The sequence below is a fragment of the Symphalangus syndactylus genome, chromosome 17 (genome assembly GCF_028878055.3).
Source record: "Symphalangus syndactylus isolate Jambi chromosome 17, NHGRI_mSymSyn1-v2.1_pri, whole genome shotgun sequence".
Lineage (NCBI taxonomy): Eukaryota > Metazoa > Chordata > Mammalia > Primates > Hylobatidae > Symphalangus > Symphalangus syndactylus.
In genome coordinates, this window is record NC_072439.2 from 30,821,720 (window position 1) to 30,841,196 (window position 19,477).

Consider the following 19,477-nt stretch of genomic DNA (forward strand, 5'->3'; position numbering starts at 1 on the left):
GAGGTAAAGTTGCAAAGAGGGAAGGCAAGCATTAAATGTGTTTTCAAGTGAGGGTATCTCTTAGTAACGTGCAGTAGAGCTCAAATAGTTGCTACCTTTTTTAAAAAAAGGGAACTTTTATCAGTATTTGAAAAGTGGTCATCAGTTTTTCATATTAATTATGGAAGTTGAGGAGCAGCTTTAGCCACAATTAGAACTTAAGTTTCTGGGGAAATTGGAGAGTTTTGTTTTTATTAAGTGGACAGAAACCATATCCCACTCTTATACTCGGATCTGAGTATAGAGAAACCCATGGAATTTGGCCATCTTTACTGCCAAATTTATCTAGAACGTGTGCTGTCCTGATGCAGATGAATGAACTGTTTCCTTCACATGTAAAGGACATCATTTTATTAGAGGTTGTCCTAGTCCATTTTCTGTGCTTATAACAGAATACCTGAAACCTATGCAGAAAGCTATACCGAATACCTATAGCGTCTTTGATTTATGAAGAAAAGGAATTTATTTCTTATTGTGGAGGCTGAGAGGTCGAAGGTTGATGGGCCTCATTTGGTGAACCTTTTTGCTGGTGGGGACTCTGCAGAATCCCTAAGCCGGTGTAGGGCATCTTGTGTCAAGGGGGCCTGAGCACAATAGCTGAGGTGTCTCTTCGTCTTATAAAGCTACCAGTCTCACTCCCATGATAGCTCATTAATCTATTAAACCATTAATTCATCAATAGACTAATCCATTCACGAGGGTAGAGCCCTCATGAGGCAATCACCTCTTAAAGGCCCTATCGGTACGACCACATTGAGCGTTACATTTCAACGTGAGTTTTGGAGAGGACACATGTTAAAACCACAGCAGGGGACTGCAACCTTCACCAGTACATGCAAACCAGATATTACATTTAATGGAAATAAACTTATGAAGCTCAAGTCTTACAAAATAAACACATAAACACCTTAATATGATAAGTTATAATCTTTTATTGGATTTTAAATGTTTATAGATGACTTACACATAAAAGAGAGTTTACTATACACAGAGCTGTATTTGTGACAAACACTGTAAGTTTATCTTCACATTTAAATATAAACTGGCCCCCAGAATTCAAGGTTGCTAGGTTTTTGAATTCTCAATTTAGAATGACTGTATTTGACAGATAAATTTGTGATTGCTGCATGGTTCCTTAAACCCTTCAACAGTTCCCATTGCTCTTAGGTGAAGAAAAATATCCTTCTCAGGACATACAATGCCCTGCATGATCTGCGTCCTGTTGGCCCATTGAGCAGTCTCTGGAGTCACTCCTCAGTTCTCCAGAAGTGCCAGGTTGTTGCAGCCCTGAGTTCTTTTGCATACGTATTTCCCACTGCCTAGAATACTCACCCTGTATGCACTGTTTAAATCAGACTCTTAGGTTTCCCCTTACACATTTTTATATCTTCTTTATTATAATGTCTACATTATCATCATATAAGTAATTGTATTTTTTACTCATCTATTTGTTATTCTTTAAAAAGTTTCCCCCACCAAAATGAAATTTTACAGGAGCTGAGATTATGTCTGTTATTTTCCCCATTGCAACCCTGGCATGTAACACAGTGCCTGGCCCATGGTGGGTGCTCAGTACATGTATGTTGGATGAATGAATGGATGGCTTAGTCCAGCTTAATATATATGGGTAACTTTTCTGTTCCTGTGTCTCCATTGTTTTCCTTAGTAAGACTTGGTTTTTCCAAGGTAATGACAATTTTAGATTTGACAGTGACCCATTTTGGGCAACCCTTCCTGTGGTGTTTCTTGAAGCCCGTAAAATTCATTCCCACCTGCTTGACTTGACTTCAGTATAGCTTGCCACAAAAACTCTTGTATTACCACTATTTATCCTGAACCCACACCATTCCCTCATGCCCTCTCTCACCTTCATTCTATTAATAGCCATTTCAATTGGTGCTTTAAAGTATCAGGTACAACTTCTACCAAGAGACTTCTCTGTGCCAAAAGGAGACTTATTCTACCAAGAGAGACAAGACAATAAAGCTGCAGCCAGTTTCTTTTCATGATTGGGAGGGCAAGATTCAACATGTGTCTCTGTCCTGGCCTAGTTATTTTTCCCCCTTCTCTTCCTTATTTTGGTTTCTCAGTTGTCTTCTATAAGGCAGAGGTTCAGGGCCCTCGTTTGATAGAGACCAAAACAATGAAACAGAGCTCTAGCAGTACCACCTCCTCTCTCTTTGGCTGAAAGTTGCTTAAGTACTAAATTTAACACATGAAAGAAAAGGCAATTATAAATATAAACACCTCCTTTCTAATACTTTCTAGTACTTAAAATCACCTGCCCACTGTCTCCCTGTCTCTCATATAGCTTTATCGAGCAGGTAGAGCAGTCTCTAGAGTGAGGTGGAAGGCAAAATGAAATATTAAGGTAACATTCATGCTACAGTGTGGGATAAATATTAAGGTAACATTCATGCTACAGTGTGGGATAAACATGGTAGACATTCTTCGACTGTCATTTTTAGTGTGCATGAGCAATTTTAACCATTTTTAAAATAAGAAATTATGAAATAGAATCAAAATGTGCATTTTTTAAATTTTTTTTTTTGAGAATAAGATGCTTTTGAATTGAGTCACATCGCTTTGTGATCCCACACAAAGTATCGACCTAGAATAGAGGACAGTGCTCTTCAAAGATGAATGGATGTTTACAGACTCAGGGAAGTAGTCAATTAATTGTGTAAATCTCTCTTTCTCTTGTTCTCCTCTGGCCTTTCCTGTCTTAATTTCCTCAGTACAGTTGCCATGTAAATTTCAAAGAAAAAGTGAAAGGAGTTAGGAACAGCTTGCTATATTATATTATATAACTGGTTGTAACCCATTTGTTGATAGTTTAGTGTGTTGTTGCATAATTCTAGTAACTTGGAATCAGAAGAGACGTTTTTCTCTAGAGAAATCCCTGGAAGAGTGGTTGTCTGACCTTCCTCTCCTTAATCACTTCTAAGAACAAAAGCTCATTCTTGGTGAGCAGCCTTTCCGTAGTGACTAATTCTAATTGCTAGGTCTTTTTGTACGTTAAGCAGAGGTCTACCCTTCAGCAACTTCTACCTATTGTCGTAGTTCTGTGTGGTGGAGAGAGCAATTCTCTTTTCTGCATAATTCTTGTAAGTCTTAAAATACGAGATTTTCTTAAAGCATTCCCTTCTCCTGGGTCAAATTCTCATTCCCATTTCTTGTATGCCATGGGGTATAGAGAAGTGCTGTCCAATGGCACTTTTTGCAATGATAGAAATGTTCTGTATCTGTATCGTACCTGGTGGTAGCCACCAGACACATGAATATTGAACACTTAAAATGTGGCTAGTGTGACCCAGGAATTGAATTTTCAGTGTAAATTTAAATAGCCACTCATAACTAGTGGCTGTTATACTGGAAAATGCAAGTCTAGAGCCTTAAAGTCCGCTCCATCACACACCTGTCTGGCATGACAGTATAAACACAATGGCCGGAACAAGATAATTGAGATGTGGTCTGACTTATACAGAATATGGTGGGGTCATCTCTCGACCAGAATACCAGACATTAATGAAGTTTAAGATTATATTAGCATTTTAAGTACCATGTTGTATTATTGGCTCATACTGAGTTTGTGGTCAGCTGTTATTAGTAAGCTTGTTGTCACTTTTCAAAAGAATTGCTTTTACATAGGCCTTGTAAAAATGCTTGATTAAAATTCCAAAACACTGCCTTATCCCAGCTCAATTCTCATCTTGCTTTTTGAGCATATTTTATTTAGTACGTTGAGAGGTTTTGGATCACGATTCATCTAGTATATGAATTACAGGTTTAGTTTTGTGGCATTTGTACTTGATCATTCACACCTCTATGTTCATACAAATGTCGACAGCACAGGGCCACAGTAGCTGCCACTAGCTGCTTCCCTAAAGGTTAATGCCAGTCTGTGAATAAAGACAAGGGATGTGAACTCACTTGCCTATATGATAATTGCCACCACACTTTCTATGTCTTATTCACAAGGACAAAATAAATACTCAGGTGAAATAAAGCTATTCTGTGTCTACATTCTAGTCCGTTGGTCTGTGTACCATATCAGAAAATAAAATGAAATTAGTTTAACCGGATGTGTTTATATGGAATCAGTTGTCTATATGATAACTGGTGCAGTGTTTTCTGGTTTGTACTATCATCTGAAATGAAAAATCTTTATGTAGGCTAATTTTTAAAAATATGCAAATCTAAGTTGAATTTTTTTTCAGTAAAACAGACTACAGTAACTTAATGGTTTTATTTTGGTGTTTAGAGAAAAACTGGTTTCATTCATTGAATTTCTATTGAAGGCGTGCTATTAAGTATGATGGACTGAGTGCATTTATTTCACTCTGCTCCTTCCTAAAATCTCTTTAAAAGAAAAGTAAAGGAATAAAAAAGTGCATACCAATGGGAGCAAAGAGAAAATAGAGAACATGAAGAGAGGATACAGTTCGAATGAAAGATGCCATACAAATTTTGCAAGCAAATGGATAAATTGTAACTGACTTAAAAGAGAAAAAGTGAAGTTGATCAAAAAAAAAAGGTGCTTCAGAACCTCAAAGTGGCTTAGGAATTTAGAACCTATAAAGATGGGAGTGCAGAGTAGGACTGAAAACAGGATTGGTTAAAACTTTTGTACAGGAAGATAGAAGTAATCACACCTCCAGGTTTCTCCTCCAAAACTCAAAGCCCAGTAACTACCTTTCCCATGACACAGAGGTCTGGAAATTTAATTTTGGGAGACCTTAAATAGAAAGTCTCTGGGATTCAGGACGGAGGCCCAGCTGTGCAGGGGTGATGATTGAGGGGGGCAACATCTTCTGAAATCAGGAAAATTAAGTCAAATATGAATACTGAAGGCAACACCCACAGCCCTCAGTTTATTTCCTGTTAGCCTTCCCAGATGGTAGCATCCAAGCTGTACTCACCAGACTGGAGATTGGAGAATTTGAGAGAAGATTCACAGAAACTGACATGTGGCTGTTTCGTCCTAAAATAGGTCCCTCCTTCACCTGTGCTGGCACTCACCATTCAACAAGCCCATACCACACACAGCCCTCAGGAGGCTTTTAGTGCTGCTTTTTATTAAGTATGAATGAGCAGCCAGTGATCATCAGACTTTTGAAGATGTTTCTAACAATGAAGTCAGAATTTGAAACAAATGAGGAATGAGAAACAAAGATAAATGGAAGGAGAAAGGAACATCAAAACAAATTTAATATCTTTGGGGAGAAAAGAAAAGATACTATGTCCACAAAATCAGAAAAACGTGGTGGAAAAAAACAGTGAAAGGAATATTCAGAAAAGTTAAGAATACAATACCAGACACTTTAAAAAGGTAATAAAAATGTTGAGAGAAAGTTGAAAAACTCAGAAAAAAGAACCAAAAAACAAAGAGATGGAAATCATGGGAGGAAAAAATAAGAAAATAGGAAGATGAACTAAAAAGGCTAACACTTATCTAATTGGAATTTCACAAAGAGATGTCAGTGGAAATGGAAAGGAGGAAACTATGAAAGATATAAAATTTTGAATTTCTTGGAACTGAGGAATATACATTTCTAGATTGAAAGGACCTACTGAGTTACGTCTCAATGAAAACAAGGCAAAGATGTTCCTATGAGGACTGTGCTCCTAGCACATCACCATCACCTGGGAACTTGGTAGAAATGCAGCTTCCTTGGTCCCCACCCACACCCAGTGAAAAAGAAGCCCTGAAGGTGTGGGCTTAACAATCTGGGCTTCCAGAAGCCCCTGCCCATCAATTCTGATGTGTGCTAAAGTTTACAAAACACTGGTGCAGAGAGTCAGAATGGCCTCTGGCTCCCCAAGCTGGCATCATCCACGAGCAGTGTCTTCAAAATCCTAAGAGAGGCTGGGCACGGTGGCTCCCGCCTGTAATCCCAGCACTTTGGGAGGCTGAGGCAAGTGGATCATGAAGTCAGGAGATTGAGAGCATCCTGGCCAACATGGTGAAACCTCATCTCTACTAAAAATACAAAAATTAGCTGGGCGTGGTGGCGTGTGCCTGTAATGTCAGCTACTCGGGAGGCTGAGGCTGGAGAATTGCTTGAACCAGGGAGTCGGAGGTTGCAGTGAGCCAGGATTGTGCCACTGCACTCCAGCCTGGCAACAGAGCGAGCCAGACTCTGTCTCAAGAAAAAAAAAAAAAAAAAAAAAAGGAGAAAAGGATTAATAACCTAAACTATACACACCCAAATTGTCCTGTAAAGATATTTTCAAACATGAAGTGACAGCTTTTACACATGGTTTCTTGCAAAGCTAACAAAAATAGACCCCAGGAAAATGAAGGAGCAAGCCAAGAAAGAGGAAGACTAGACAGCCAGGTAATGGGACTTCCAGGAGGAGAGAGGTGAAAGAAACCCCCAAGAGGGAGGGTAGGTTCTACAAGAGGCTACAGTATTTACATGATGCAGTTGTGTGACTTCTCTACAGCAAATCTGGTCATTTGCAGTGTTTCTCAGCCAGATCTAGAGTCACAGCTCAGTAGAGCTGGAAGAGATCATTTCATTTCATTTCCCTCTCTTTACAGGTGAGAAAATTAAGGTTCACAAAAACATAGTAGATAAAGACACAGAACCAGGAATAGAATCTAAATCTCCTCTCTGGGGAGCTGTAGTTTTTGAATTACTGTGTCAGATCTTATCAGCAGGTTGATTAATATAGAGTATCACAGTTTTATGTTTACGCTTTCTGGCTGGCAGCAGTAATGGACATTTTGTTTTCTGATGTTCATATGCATTTTGGACAATAGCTAAGATAAATCCTTATGGTGCAATCTGCAGCTGCTCTTGAGTGTCTGGACTCTAGTTTGTTCACTCTGGGGTCTTGTACCCATTCATTTTATCCTGAATTCTGGGGAACCAAAGATAAATCAGAGGTTCTCTCCACTGACAAGTAAATCACAAGCCTAGTTGGGGAGACTCAAACCAGATCAGTGGTCCGACATGTGAAAATGACTGTGGAAGGCCTCTGCCCCAAAAAAGAAACAGTAAAAATTTTTAAGTTTACTAAATCAGAGTCCATTTTTATTGTACATAAATTACTTCAGATTAAATATTTTTTCAATGTTTTCTTTATCCTGTTGTCTTCTAGGATTTGCTTTTCAAATTTCCATTTACATAAAGGACTAGATTGAATTTATACTTGGAGATCAAAGAAGGGCTGTTTTGTATGTGGTGTGAATGGGGCTTTTGACTTATTTTTCTTTTATTGATTATTTGTTGTTGTGTTAAGAGACAGGGTCTTGCAATGTTGCTCAGGCTGGATTTGAACTCCTGGCCTTAGGTAATCCTCCCACCTCAGCCTTCCAAATAGCTGGAATTACTTGCATGCACCGTGGAGCTTGGCTCATATTTCTTTTTTCATTTTTAATGTGTTATGACTGGTGCGTGAATAAGACACTGATTATTGCAGGACCTCTATAGTAAAATATTAATATGTGGCCATCTTTACTATGTTTGTGATCCAAAGGATAATTATATTTTATGTTGACCTGACTTTTTGCTGAAAGAACTGATTCTTTGCTTCTTAAACCAACACTCGTTTGCTGGTTAGTGTCCTTAGTTCTTCATCAAGAATCTGTCTCCTTACACAGGTTTCCTCAGTTAGCTTTATTCTTTGATGCCACAGTACCAATGGACCAGTCTAAACATGTGTTCTTTTAATGAAACCTCTTAATTATCTTTTTAGAAAAGAGATGAGCAGAGGCAGTTTATTTTTTATCTATATGAGAGGAGTTCTTTGCTTGACAAATTTCTGTTAAAAGTTGCCTGATATTATGGGGTGTTAGTTATTCCAGTCAAGATAGTTTTCAAGGAAGCTTTTCGGAGGGAGTGGGGGTTATTGTTGGGAATATAAGTGACCTTTAATGTGTTTGCAGAATGTAGTGTTTTCTTTAACAGTTTGTAATTCCTTTATAAATGGTGCTAAGCTGGTTGTTTGCAAGCTATATATAGAAATTAGTATTTCCTTGGGGCCAGGCTCGACTGTTATCAGTCAATACATTTAATCTGCTTGCTCGATGGTTGTTTGTATGGAATGACCACAGATTCAGCAATTTGTTAGTTGCAATCACTGAATTGGACTTAGGGGATGTGGTTAGAGTGATGCATTCTAAGAAAAGATGGTATTGCAAACATAAAAAATGGCTTCACATTAAATTTCAGCACACACATCCTCTAAAAGGCAAATGCTGCATGCAGATACCTTCTCTAAATTGCCTAGATTGTATGTCCTTACACATCACAGCTGCAAGGTCTTAAGCTGCCTGTTATCTGTGTACTAGGTAGGAGACAGCTAAAACTACTGACAGATATACCTTATTCATCAGGAAGCTACACTTTGGTTGGTTTAGGTATTCCAGCGTGAGAAAACCTGATATTCTGGTTCCTCACTAACAAAGAATATTCCACTCTGTGGTTCTCTTTTCAGACCCTGGAATTAAATTAACACCATTTATATCCACTTAAGAGAGCATGAAGGTTCTTTTGAGACACTTATGCTTTCTGGAGATTACAGTGAATCAAGAAGTAGAACCAATCATCACACTAAGTGGTCATATCACTAACCTCATAAGTTACATTTTATTGTTGTTAATTTGGTCCAGATTTAGATTCAAGGCAGGTGTTAAGAGTATCCGAACAAACTAGCACAGTTCTTATATGTGAGAATAATGCACTTATCCATTTTCTTAGTGATTACAGATGCATTAAAATGCCAGTATTGGGCTGTTCTGGGCAGTAGCATCTCACACCTGAGCACAGGGGGACCCTAGTCTGCACTCTGTGTCTTACAAAACCTCCCATATCAGAAGCACCAAATGCAATGGTAATGGATAGTGAATGAGAACTCCAGTAGAGCTGAACTGAGTCCCTGTGGCCAGAGGCTGCAGAGCTGAAAGAGCTGAACCTGTATGTCAGTGAAGGAGAGAAGCAGGGTGTGTGCCCTGGAAACCAGAGGAAGTGTGGTGCTTCGCCCCACACGTGGGCATCAAGGTCGCCTGTCATCCTTCTGTCATCTGTCCTGCATGGAGTTAGGAGCCTCCAATTGGTGCCCTTGCACCTGGTCGTGCCCTCCTCCTCCCAGTCTTTCCACCCACAGCCATCAGAGTAGCCATTCTAAAATGTACATGTGATCTTGTCACCCCACCATTTGACATCCTCTGGCCCCCTCCCCACAGTTGATCTTGAGATAAAGGTCAAATGCCTGATGTGGTTTCCAGGGCCCAGCTTGACTGCTGTCATCTCCAGCGGCCTCACTCCTGAGCCTCTTCTTTCTCCAGTCTCCACCCGTGCACTCTGTACTCAGCCATCAGGTGTTCCTCCATTTCGTCTAAGGGAAGCTTTGCTCTGCTCTCACTTGCCCAAATTGTTGCCTCGGCTTAGAGCACTAGCCTCTACTGTCCCTTGCGGAGCTAACTCATCCCACAGATCTCAGTATGGCCGTTTCTTCCCTTCCTTTGGGAAGTTTTGCTGGCCTCCAACATTCTAGAAGTCTGTCCACAGTACTTCCACTGCCCACTCTTCCTTTCCTGTCGCTGCACTTACCACGCTGTGGACAGCTCCCTGTTGCCTGCTATCCTCCCCCACTAGACTTTAAGCTCTGTGAGGTCAAGGGGCATGTCCATCTTGCTCATGTAGAACTCCAGTGCTCTCAGAGTAAATATCATCAGATGAAAATGGTAAGCCATGTTTGCCTCTGCATTTTAAAGGTATTTGGCAAAGTGGCTGAGAAGTGAAATGGGCAACAAAATGAAACCATTATCATTGGATCCGAGAAGCTGAGGCCAAAATACCTGGGACTCCTGTTTTTCCAGTGGCCTCTTAGAAGCCTGAGGGAACCATCTGGCATTCCTGACCAACCCAAGTCCCCAGGTCTGTGTGTCCACAGGGGACTAATTATACTTCACTTCAGATATTAGTTAACCGTGGAACTCCCTGTACTATCAACAAACATAGAAGACCAAAATATTCCTAGTCTCTAAGATGGATTTGTACGAGACTGAAACACCTTCCAGTATTTACAGTTTATTTTGTGATTTTTGAACAATGGAAAGATGGTATTTCCACATTAAGTAATGGAAAAAGGTATTCAGAGTTTTGTTTTTGTTCAAGCGTTGCACATTTCCTGCCAAAAATATTAATTAACTACAGTGCTTTTTAATGTGTTGATCAACTTTGGCATTTATTCCTATTTGGAGAAAAATTAAAGCTGGGGTTGAGTTGAATCTTTGTCTTTTAGAAGTGGATATTTTTGACCAACTCCATAAAATATGTTTTTTTTTTGAGGATTTTAGATGATAAAAAAGATTTTTTAATCTACCTTTTTTAAGGTAGTCTCCCATTTTTAGCCCTCTTTATTATTCAAAGCAAGTTTTTTGTTTGTTTGTTTTGTTTTAAACTGTTATGGTGTATATCAGGTGGTTACTTGCCAGTCAGTCTGAGAGCTAATAAGAAACGAGTATTTGGATTTAATTCAGTTCCATTAGGACAGATTTAAATTTTTGTGATACAGGGACTATTATTCTGGCAGTTGTAAGGGATTTTTGTGCTAGGAAGCAGTGCTGACAAAGACAGCACTGTGCACGCTCCATCTATAACTGAGCACTTTCACACTGCAATTTAGGAGGTGTGCAGTTCAGGAAATTGCTGGCTTTGGCTGGAGCATACTTTTACTGCAAGGAAAATTTTATTCGTCACTCAAGTAATTGGCAGTTTTAATACCTTGTTCATAATTACCTTATAAACAAACGAATATATAAACCAAAGATTGTATGGTCTGTTATCTAACTGGTAGCCTTATTTGACCAACGTGATAGATAGACATTTGTGGGCCTCCCTGCCTCCCCGCCCCCAACTAATTTGCTTTATTTATTGCACACATCCATAGCTGAGTGTTTTGTTTTTGTTGTTGTTAAATACAAGTGTAGCTATGCTTGCCTCAGACAGCCTGGGGACCAAAACCAGATGCAAAGTTTGAAGGGAGATAGGGCTAGGGATGGGGGAGGGGATAGAGAGAGGGGCACTCAGGCACTTCAGAGTGACTCCAGTGTTTGTAGGAGGACATCCTACTAATGCAAACATTTGGATTATGCATTTAAGAGAAAACTTTTGTCCCCTAGAGCAGTGTGGTTTTATTTAACCCACACACCCTGACCCTAAGGCCTTGTGGCTTGTCTCCTGGATGGAATCCATCTCCGGGACCTAGGAATTGACTAATTGTCTCACTTGCGTTACCCTATACCTCACAGCTAGATCAAGGACTTTATACACAGGCAAATCCAGATGTGGGAAATGGTCAAAATCAGAGGTCATGGCTGACTTGACTCTAAACAAAAGCCTCTAAGACTTTGTGGGAATCTGAAGGGCTTGATATTCATTTGTGACTTGTACATAGGACTGCTGAATCGTCTCTTTTTTAAAACTTTATGTTATCATAAAGTTCGGCTCTTAAGATATACATTATCTATGCTAGTTACCTGACATTAGACTTTCTGATGACTTGGATTTTAAAGTTGGAAAAAGACAATCCACCTACAGTCCTTAAAAATACTGTTCAGAAGAGTTTTAACAATATTTTGAGAAGCTTTCTTAATTTGTTCTTTAAATATAAAATGTATGCCCATTTTCTCCCCTTATTATTCTCTTGTGAAGAAGGTGGCACCTGACAGAAAGTCAGTCATCTGACTCTGGTAGATGGTAAATACATGGAAGCCCTGGGGCTTCCTCTCACCTGCAAAGTGGGCAAGCACAGATTGGGAGGGCCTCTGTTCTGGGGCATTCTTAATGTTGGCATGGTCATGGCTCAGTGAGCCAGGGTAGATTCCCAGAACAGTTTAAAACCAGAAGTTCAGCGTTTTTGCAAGGTGGGAAGTAACGGCCTTTTCAAGGGAGGTACATATCTGCATAAGAAATTAAATGCCAGAATATCTTTCATACTCTGTATTCTGTGAAAGAAGCCTTAAGGGATTGCTTTAGGAACAATCAGGCTTATTCTTTGAGCTGGCTGGGGAATGCTTGAACTTGTTAGGTGAAAAGCCCTAGTTTTAAGATGTTTTGTAATGGCTGTACCAGAGAAATTTTATTATGATTAAAGGGCATCATATATGAAAAGTGTTTAGCATGGGGCTTGGCACTGAATCGATCTTCAATATTATTAGATTTTATACACATTCTAAGGGTGATATATAGAGAGAATTCTGCTTCTAAGAATATCTCAGTATGGCAGAGAAGACCAGCTTGCAGCTGGTCAGCTTGCAGCACAAGATTTTGTGAAAATACGTAAGAGGTGATCACTTGGGAACCTACAGCGATAGTGAGAGACTGATGAGTTATAATAATGCAGAAGAGCACAGAACACTATAGAAATCCAGTTTTGGGTACAAAAAATACACAAGATATATTTTGTAAGTTTTCTTTTTAATTGAAGATTAACTGCAGACCATGTACAAACACCAGCGTGTGACTTATATAAGACACGGAATTCTGTTCAGAGCATTCGGATTGTTTCATTGTTCCTTGCGTTGTAAAGAGGAGACCTTTCTATGATTTGTAGGTACCTTTCTACCTTGACATTATTTTCTCCTGCCAAAAGATGGTCTAAAAAAGACCAAACTGCCTGATGTAATATGACAATTATGATGACTTGCACATCCGTTTGATTGCTATTTTCTAACAAAATTGTCATTTAATGCTCCTTTTTCCCTTGGGAGTTACTATATTGATTGATGACTTTTGAAGAACTTTGAAATGGCCTCTTTTTTTTTTTTTTTCTGTTTGTTTCTTTCCATTTGTTCAGTATAACACTCACCAATAGAACTTTACACAATGGTAGAAGCATTCTGTATGTCTGCTGTACTGTTGATAGCTGCCAGGAGTGTATGGCTATTGAGCACTTGAAATGTGGCCACTGTGACTAAGTAGCTAAATTTTAGCATTTAATTTGAATTAATTTAAATTTAAAGAGCCTCATGTGGCTAGTGGCTGCCATACTGGACGTCATGGTCTGATGTTTAAGACTTTTAATGTAAAACATGTTTTGATCTAATTATACCAAGGGATTATTCAAACTGGAGTGCTCTTATGTAATACTTTTGTACTATTGAAAGGGCTGGAGCATATTCATTGGTATTGAAGACTGGCAGTGCCTTGAAACTTGCTATTTCTTAAAGAAAAGGGGATCGCTCTAGCACGCTTCTAAAAAATCCCCAATCTGACAAGTATTTTAAATTCATTGGCACCTGTAATATGGGCACTTTTCAAGAGAAGAATTAGAAATAGATTGGGAATCAAGAAGAAGGAATAGGGAATTAACTCATGAGTGCCTGGTATGCCACCTTGGTGTTAGGCATTTCGTATACCATTTAATAAGGAGAAGGGAGCAGAGCTGTTAAGAAAAATAGCCGGGTGTGGTGGCTCACACCTGTAATCCTAGCACTTTGGGAGGCCGAGGCTGGAGGATTGCTTGAGGCCAGGAGTTGAGACCACCCTAGACAACATAGTGAGACCCCCCACTGTACAAAAAAATTAGCGAGATGAGGTGGCACTTACCTGTAGGCCTAGCTACTTGGAAACTAAGGTGGGAATATTCCTTGAGCCCAGGAGTTTGAGCTGCAGTGAGCTATGAGTGTGCCACTGCGCTGTAGCCTGGGTGACAGAGTGAGACCCTGTCTCTAAAAAATAACAATAAATAAAAATTTTTTTAAAAAAGAAAATAGGATAAAGAAAAATCAAACCGCTGTCTTTAAGTGCATAGCATTTAGACAGCCACAGCTGCTAAACAGAACCCCGGATTTATATAGGAATGTTTTCCACATATTTGAATATTATGATTTTTAATTTAATGAATAACTTAAAATGGCCATGGTATTGCTGTTTAACTTTTAAAAGTACTGTTTAGATTAGTCAGTTCCATATTTCTGAAGAACCAGTCAAGAATAGAAAATATTTTTCTTCTTTCAGATTGTTGCACCGTTAACCTTGTTAACTGTGGTTTCTTTTAATTCTAGGGCTGGAAACAGGATTGTTGAAATACTACCTGAACATCTGAAAGAGTTTCAGTCCCTTGAAACTTTGGACCTTAGCAGCAACAATATTTCAGAGCTCAAAACTGCATTTCCAGCCCTACAGCTCAAATATCTGTAAGCAAAGCTTTCTTTAGCAAAAACTTTCACCTGTAATGAAAATATTACAATGAAAAAATAAGATATAGCAAACTCTGTCTACTTTACTACTGATGGATCGAAAGTATAATTTATTGACTTGAAATTTGCTGTAAGCTCGAACGACCACAATCTTCAGTTTATTCTTACACTTTTAGATTACAAAAAATTAGATATTTTTTATTAGAAAACCTAGATGGCATGAAAAGTGCTCATTTTTAAAAAAACAAAATCAGACCATTGCTATGTTTTATTAATAAATGAATGTCATAAAAAGTGGATATTTATTTAAAAAGTTGCATCCGTCACATATTTTAATCACTCTTTTTCCAGCAGCATGTGTGAATCTTAACGTCTGTCCTTGAGGACCTAAAAAGTAATTATTTTAAGTTTCCATTGGTGGTTAGGTTCTCTGGAGACTCCTTCTAATACAGAGATGGCCTGCACTTTAACTTGCAAATAAATCAGAAGGAGAAGCTCATCTTTAAACTTTCAACAGGTATCTCAACAGCAACCGAGTCACATCAATGGAACCTGGGTATTTTGACAATTTGGCCAACACACTGCTTGTGTTAAAGCTGAACAGGAACCGAATCTCAGCTGTCCCACCCAAGATGTTTAAACTGCCCCAACTGCAACACCTGTAAGTCAAATGTCCTCTTAGATACTGTTTCTCACCTCCTCCAAACTCTTGGTATCTTTTCCTTAAAATCTATACAATGTGGTGAAAAGGAGTTTAGGAACAAGGATGTTGCTGCCTTTCCTTTGAGAGTTGGAGGTGTAGAATCTCCAAATTGGAAAGAGCCTTAAACGTCATCTCGTCACCTCGTGCCAGCCGCTGCTTGACAAGACATGTTAGATTGTTACTGAAAGAGTGAACAGTGTAATCGTTGAACAACGCTGGTACAAACGTGCCATTGTGGGGCACTGAAAAAAATCCAAGGTCTCAACAGCTGTGGTTTATGAGAATAATACCAGTAACTCCAGGAGGCTCTTGATAGCTTAAGTGGCTGTAAAGATCTGTCTTGTTAATAATGGTAGAGCGATCTGTGAACAGACTCCTGCAATAGGGCAACTTTAGCTGCACATTACAAACACTTGGGGAGCTTTTAAAAATCTCACTGCCCAGGCCACACCTTAGACCAATTATATCTTACCCTCTAAGAGTAAGATCCAGGCTTCAGAAATTTTTTTTTTTTTTTTTTTTGAGACGGAATCTCGCTCTGTCGCCCAGGCTGGAGTGCAGTGGCACAGTCTCGGCTCACTGCAAGCTCCGCCTCCCGGGTTCACGCCATTCTCCTGCCTCAGCCTCTCCGAGTAGCTGGGACTACAGGCGCCCGCCACCACGCCCGGCTAATTTTTTGTATTTTTAGTAGAGACGGGGTTTCATCGTGGTCTCGATCTCCTGACCTTGTGATCCGCCCACCTCGGCCTCCCAAAGTGCTGGGATTACAAGCATGAGCCACCGCGCCCGGCCCAGAAATTTAAATTTTAAAACTCCCAGGTTGCGTCCAGTGTGCAACCAAGGCTGAGAACTACTGCCTTAAAGAGAAAGCATTAAACCTAAAAAGAAGGGTGAAAGATAGTAACCAACTTGTAAACAGATTGTACAGGATAACTTGAAGCCCAGCTCCTTGATAGACCTCATGTTTTAGTGTAACATTTAATAATCTCATTCTGGATTGTTTAAAAACAAATCTTAATTTGTTTGTGTCTATACAGAGTGGACAAGACTTTAGAAATTAAAGTGCAGTCTAGTTTCAGTATTATATTATTCCAAAAACACATGACACATTTCAGTAGGAAATTCACTGCCTGCTTAACAAATTGAAATTCTTTGCAATAAAAATGTTTAGAAACTGAAAACACTCTATGTAATTGAACACTGACTGGTTTAATTATATTGTAGTAATGACACATTTTATTACTACCTCCAGAATTTAATTGTCATATAAGCTAACTCTTGTAATACTCAATGCAGCGAATTGAACCGAAACAAGATTAAAAGTGTAGATGGACTGACATTCCAAGGGCTTGGTGCTCTGAAGTCTCTGAAAATGCAAAGAAATGGAGTAACGAAACTTATGGATGGAGCTTTTTGGGGGCTGAGCAACATGGAAATTTTGTAAGTGCGGGTTATCACAGTTCCTACTGAGGTAGTATGATCATAGAATGCTCAGTGTACATTCAGTAGGTCTTATGTGAAATCCTATGTTAAAATCTCATCATCCACAATCTTATTTATAATTCAGTATTCAGTTTTGATTCAGGTAATGTGATCGATAATTTATAAGTACCTAAATTTAGTATAGTATAGACTATATAGTATTTTTTTGCTGACGTCTTCATATAAGAAAAGTTAAACATCTAATAACAGTAGGAATATGTAATAGGTTGTAATCATATGTCCCCTTTGAAGAGACTAGATAATGAAGTTTTGATCCTGCTTTTGATTCTTCTTGTAAATGTAGGCAGCTGGACCATAACAACCTAACAGAGATTACCAAAGGCTGGCTTTACGGCTTGCTGATGCTGCAGGAACTTCATCTCAGCCAAAATGCCATCAACAGGATCAGCCCTGATGCCTGGGAGTTCTGCCAGAAGCTCAGTGAGCTGTGAGTTGCCTTTTATTCTCCTCAGGTTTGAGAGCAGGGATCATGCCAGGGCATGAGCTTCTTACCACTGATCTGTGAAATTTTCATAACAAAGTTTCCAAGGTGACAGCTTTTTTCACATGCAACCTAGTGTTCTTTTTGTTGTGATAAGTTGAAGCCAATTCTACTGTTGCAGTTCTATGGCACGTTGGCAAAAGCATTGATGGTTATTTTCAAGTAAAGAGAATGTATTTTTTTAATTACTGATATTAGAAATATTTACTTGGGTATTATTAAGGCAGAATTTAAAAATAAGGATTAGTGTAGCTCATACAGTACCTGTCTTTTGGAAGACGAATCATTGTGTTGAATTGAAAAATAAAAGCTATTGTTTGTATTTCTCTTTTTTTCTTTACAGGGACCTAACTTTCAATCACTTATCAAGGTTAGATGATTCAAGCTTCCTTGGCCTAAGCTTACTAAATACACTGCACATTGGGAACAACAGAGTCAGCTACATTGCTGATTGTGCCTTCCGGGGGCTTTCCAGTTTAAAGACTTTGTAAGTTACACATTTTGCTGTCAGTACACGAACCTAATTGGTTCCTAAACATGCCCACTTTTCTCCTAGCAGATTTCCTTTGTTGTCAAGGAAATGCATACAGCCTCAGAAGTAGCGTCTTAATCTTTCCCAGATCAGTTTGATTAAAATGGATCCATTTCATCCATATGTGTTTCGTAAAGGGATTAAAAGGACAGTCATCAGTTAGTTTTGGTGATTACAGTGAACCTTCTCAGGATCTCCAGGAAATTGGTAACTGCTTAAGAGGGAAACAATTTTAAGTCCACTGAGTTTTCTTTATAAAATAGAGATTAAAAATTACTTAGAGCAAAAAGGTCTACAAGGGGCAAGGAAGATACTGTTTATCATGCCAGTTACATCCTCAACCTGATCTCTGTCCTAAAAGAAAGAAAAGGGAGTTGAATTAATTGACCTTTGAAAATTTCTCAAATGGTAATTTAAGGTTGTGCAATGGGCTTTTGATTTTTGTTCTGTCAGAAACTTTTGCTCTGTTCGCTATTTGAAGCATTACATAATTGAAAGACATACTGTATGCTTTGGCGAACTTCTGCATGTGTGGTTGGAACAGTGGTTTTAAAGTTTAATGTATTTTTCAGACTGTTCGGATCATTCAGAATATAGTCATTTTGATAGAGGAATTAATAGGGCCAGTGTCAGCTTTTTCTGATTTTAGGGAAAAGCTTAAAATGTTGTTGAGGGAGTCAGGCAGGGTGTAAGAAGTAAGTAGGAGAAAAAGAGTTTTCTATTATTTTGAAAGAGGTGGAGATAATGTGGGGAATTATGAGAAATTTTTTACAAATGATATGCCACCTGGGTGGTGATATTAGGCTTTCTGAGCTTATCATTCTAAAAGGAATGCTTCTTTTAAAATTAGGGATCTGAAGAACAATGAAATTTCCTGGACTATTGAAGACATGAATGGTGCTTTCTCTGGGCTTGACAAACTGAGGCGGCTGTGAGTATGAATTGCCTCATAATTTAGCTCACTCTTTGATTTAAAAATGTTGTCTTCACTGAAGTCGGCTACACAAGTTGACATCATGAAGAGATGAGAAATCGGTGCTTAATCTGGTTACCACCCTTGATCCTCTCCCCAAATGCCTGCTGTTGCACGAGATGTATATTATTAACTTTTTCTTCCTTAGGTGAAAGTGTTTTATTCAACACTTTAGTGTGTGTAATTTACTTTAATATCCTTATAATAATTTTCATCTATGTTGAGGGCTTAGACTTTTGGAATTATCGTTGTGTAAAAGTTAGTGCATGCACTTCCACATTTTGAAATCCTCAATGTTGTACTGTCCTCGTAGGAATTTTTTTAATGAAGTAATCTATTAGCCACTGATAATGCTGTGGTAGGTTACAAGCAAAACAGGATGAACACATCTTATAATTAGCCATAAAATGGCCTTGCAGATGGTCAGATTACATGTTTTAAGCCAGCAGTATTCAAATTCAGCTCCCCATAGTCCCAAACTCCTGTGGATGGAAGGTATCCACAGAGAAGGAGGGAAAGGAGAAAACGTTCACTATTACCTGCTTTGTTAGTGTTCTGAGACAGTTTACTTGAAATAAAGTCTCTACCTATTCCTAAAAGGACTCTGAGAAACAATGATTTAACTTAATCAGCCGAGTGACTTACTGAATACCTATTTTTGTTGTGCTCTTTGTTGAATGCTTTGAAAATCATGTTCAACTACATTACTGAAATAGATGGCATGGACACATTTTTACAGGGTATATTGTTTAATTGAAGAAAATGGAATTGCTCACACATAATTTAAAAGGCAGTTCTGTTTATGAGAGTTCCACCCCAAAATGGCTTTTTAAATTAAATGTTCCAATGTAATTTTTTTCCCCAGGATACTCCAAGGAAATCGGATCCGATCTATTACTAAAAAAGCCTTCACTGGTTTGGATGCATTGGAGCATCTGTGAGTAGCTAGAATTTAGTTACCCTAAAGAGAATCTCTAAGATGGTTTTTACTTACGTGTCATGCAAGATAAACTGGAATGTAGTTTTGTTGGCATCCTTCTGGTTCCATAAAATATATTTAAACATCTCCCTATCTTTCTATCTCTTTC

The 19,477-nt window shown here is 38.7% G+C and overlaps 1 protein-coding gene across 1 annotated transcript in view; it reads left to right on the forward strand.

Annotated features, from left to right (window-relative positions):
• The window catches only part of LRIG3 (leucine rich repeats and immunoglobulin like domains 3), a 47,180-nt gene that overhangs the window by 14,200 nt on the left and 13,503 nt on the right, over positions 1-19,477 (forward strand). The window contains exons 4-10 of the mRNA XM_055249420.2: positions 14,063-14,194; positions 14,715-14,858; positions 16,197-16,340; positions 16,687-16,830; positions 17,228-17,371; positions 18,267-18,347; positions 19,255-19,326. Of these exons, the coding sequence (XP_055105395.1) occupies positions 14,063-14,194; positions 14,715-14,858; positions 16,197-16,340; positions 16,687-16,830; positions 17,228-17,371; positions 18,267-18,347; positions 19,255-19,326 (861 nt within the window). The remainder of the gene's footprint in view (positions 1-14,062; positions 14,195-14,714; positions 14,859-16,196; positions 16,341-16,686; positions 16,831-17,227; positions 17,372-18,266; positions 18,348-19,254; positions 19,327-19,477) is intronic.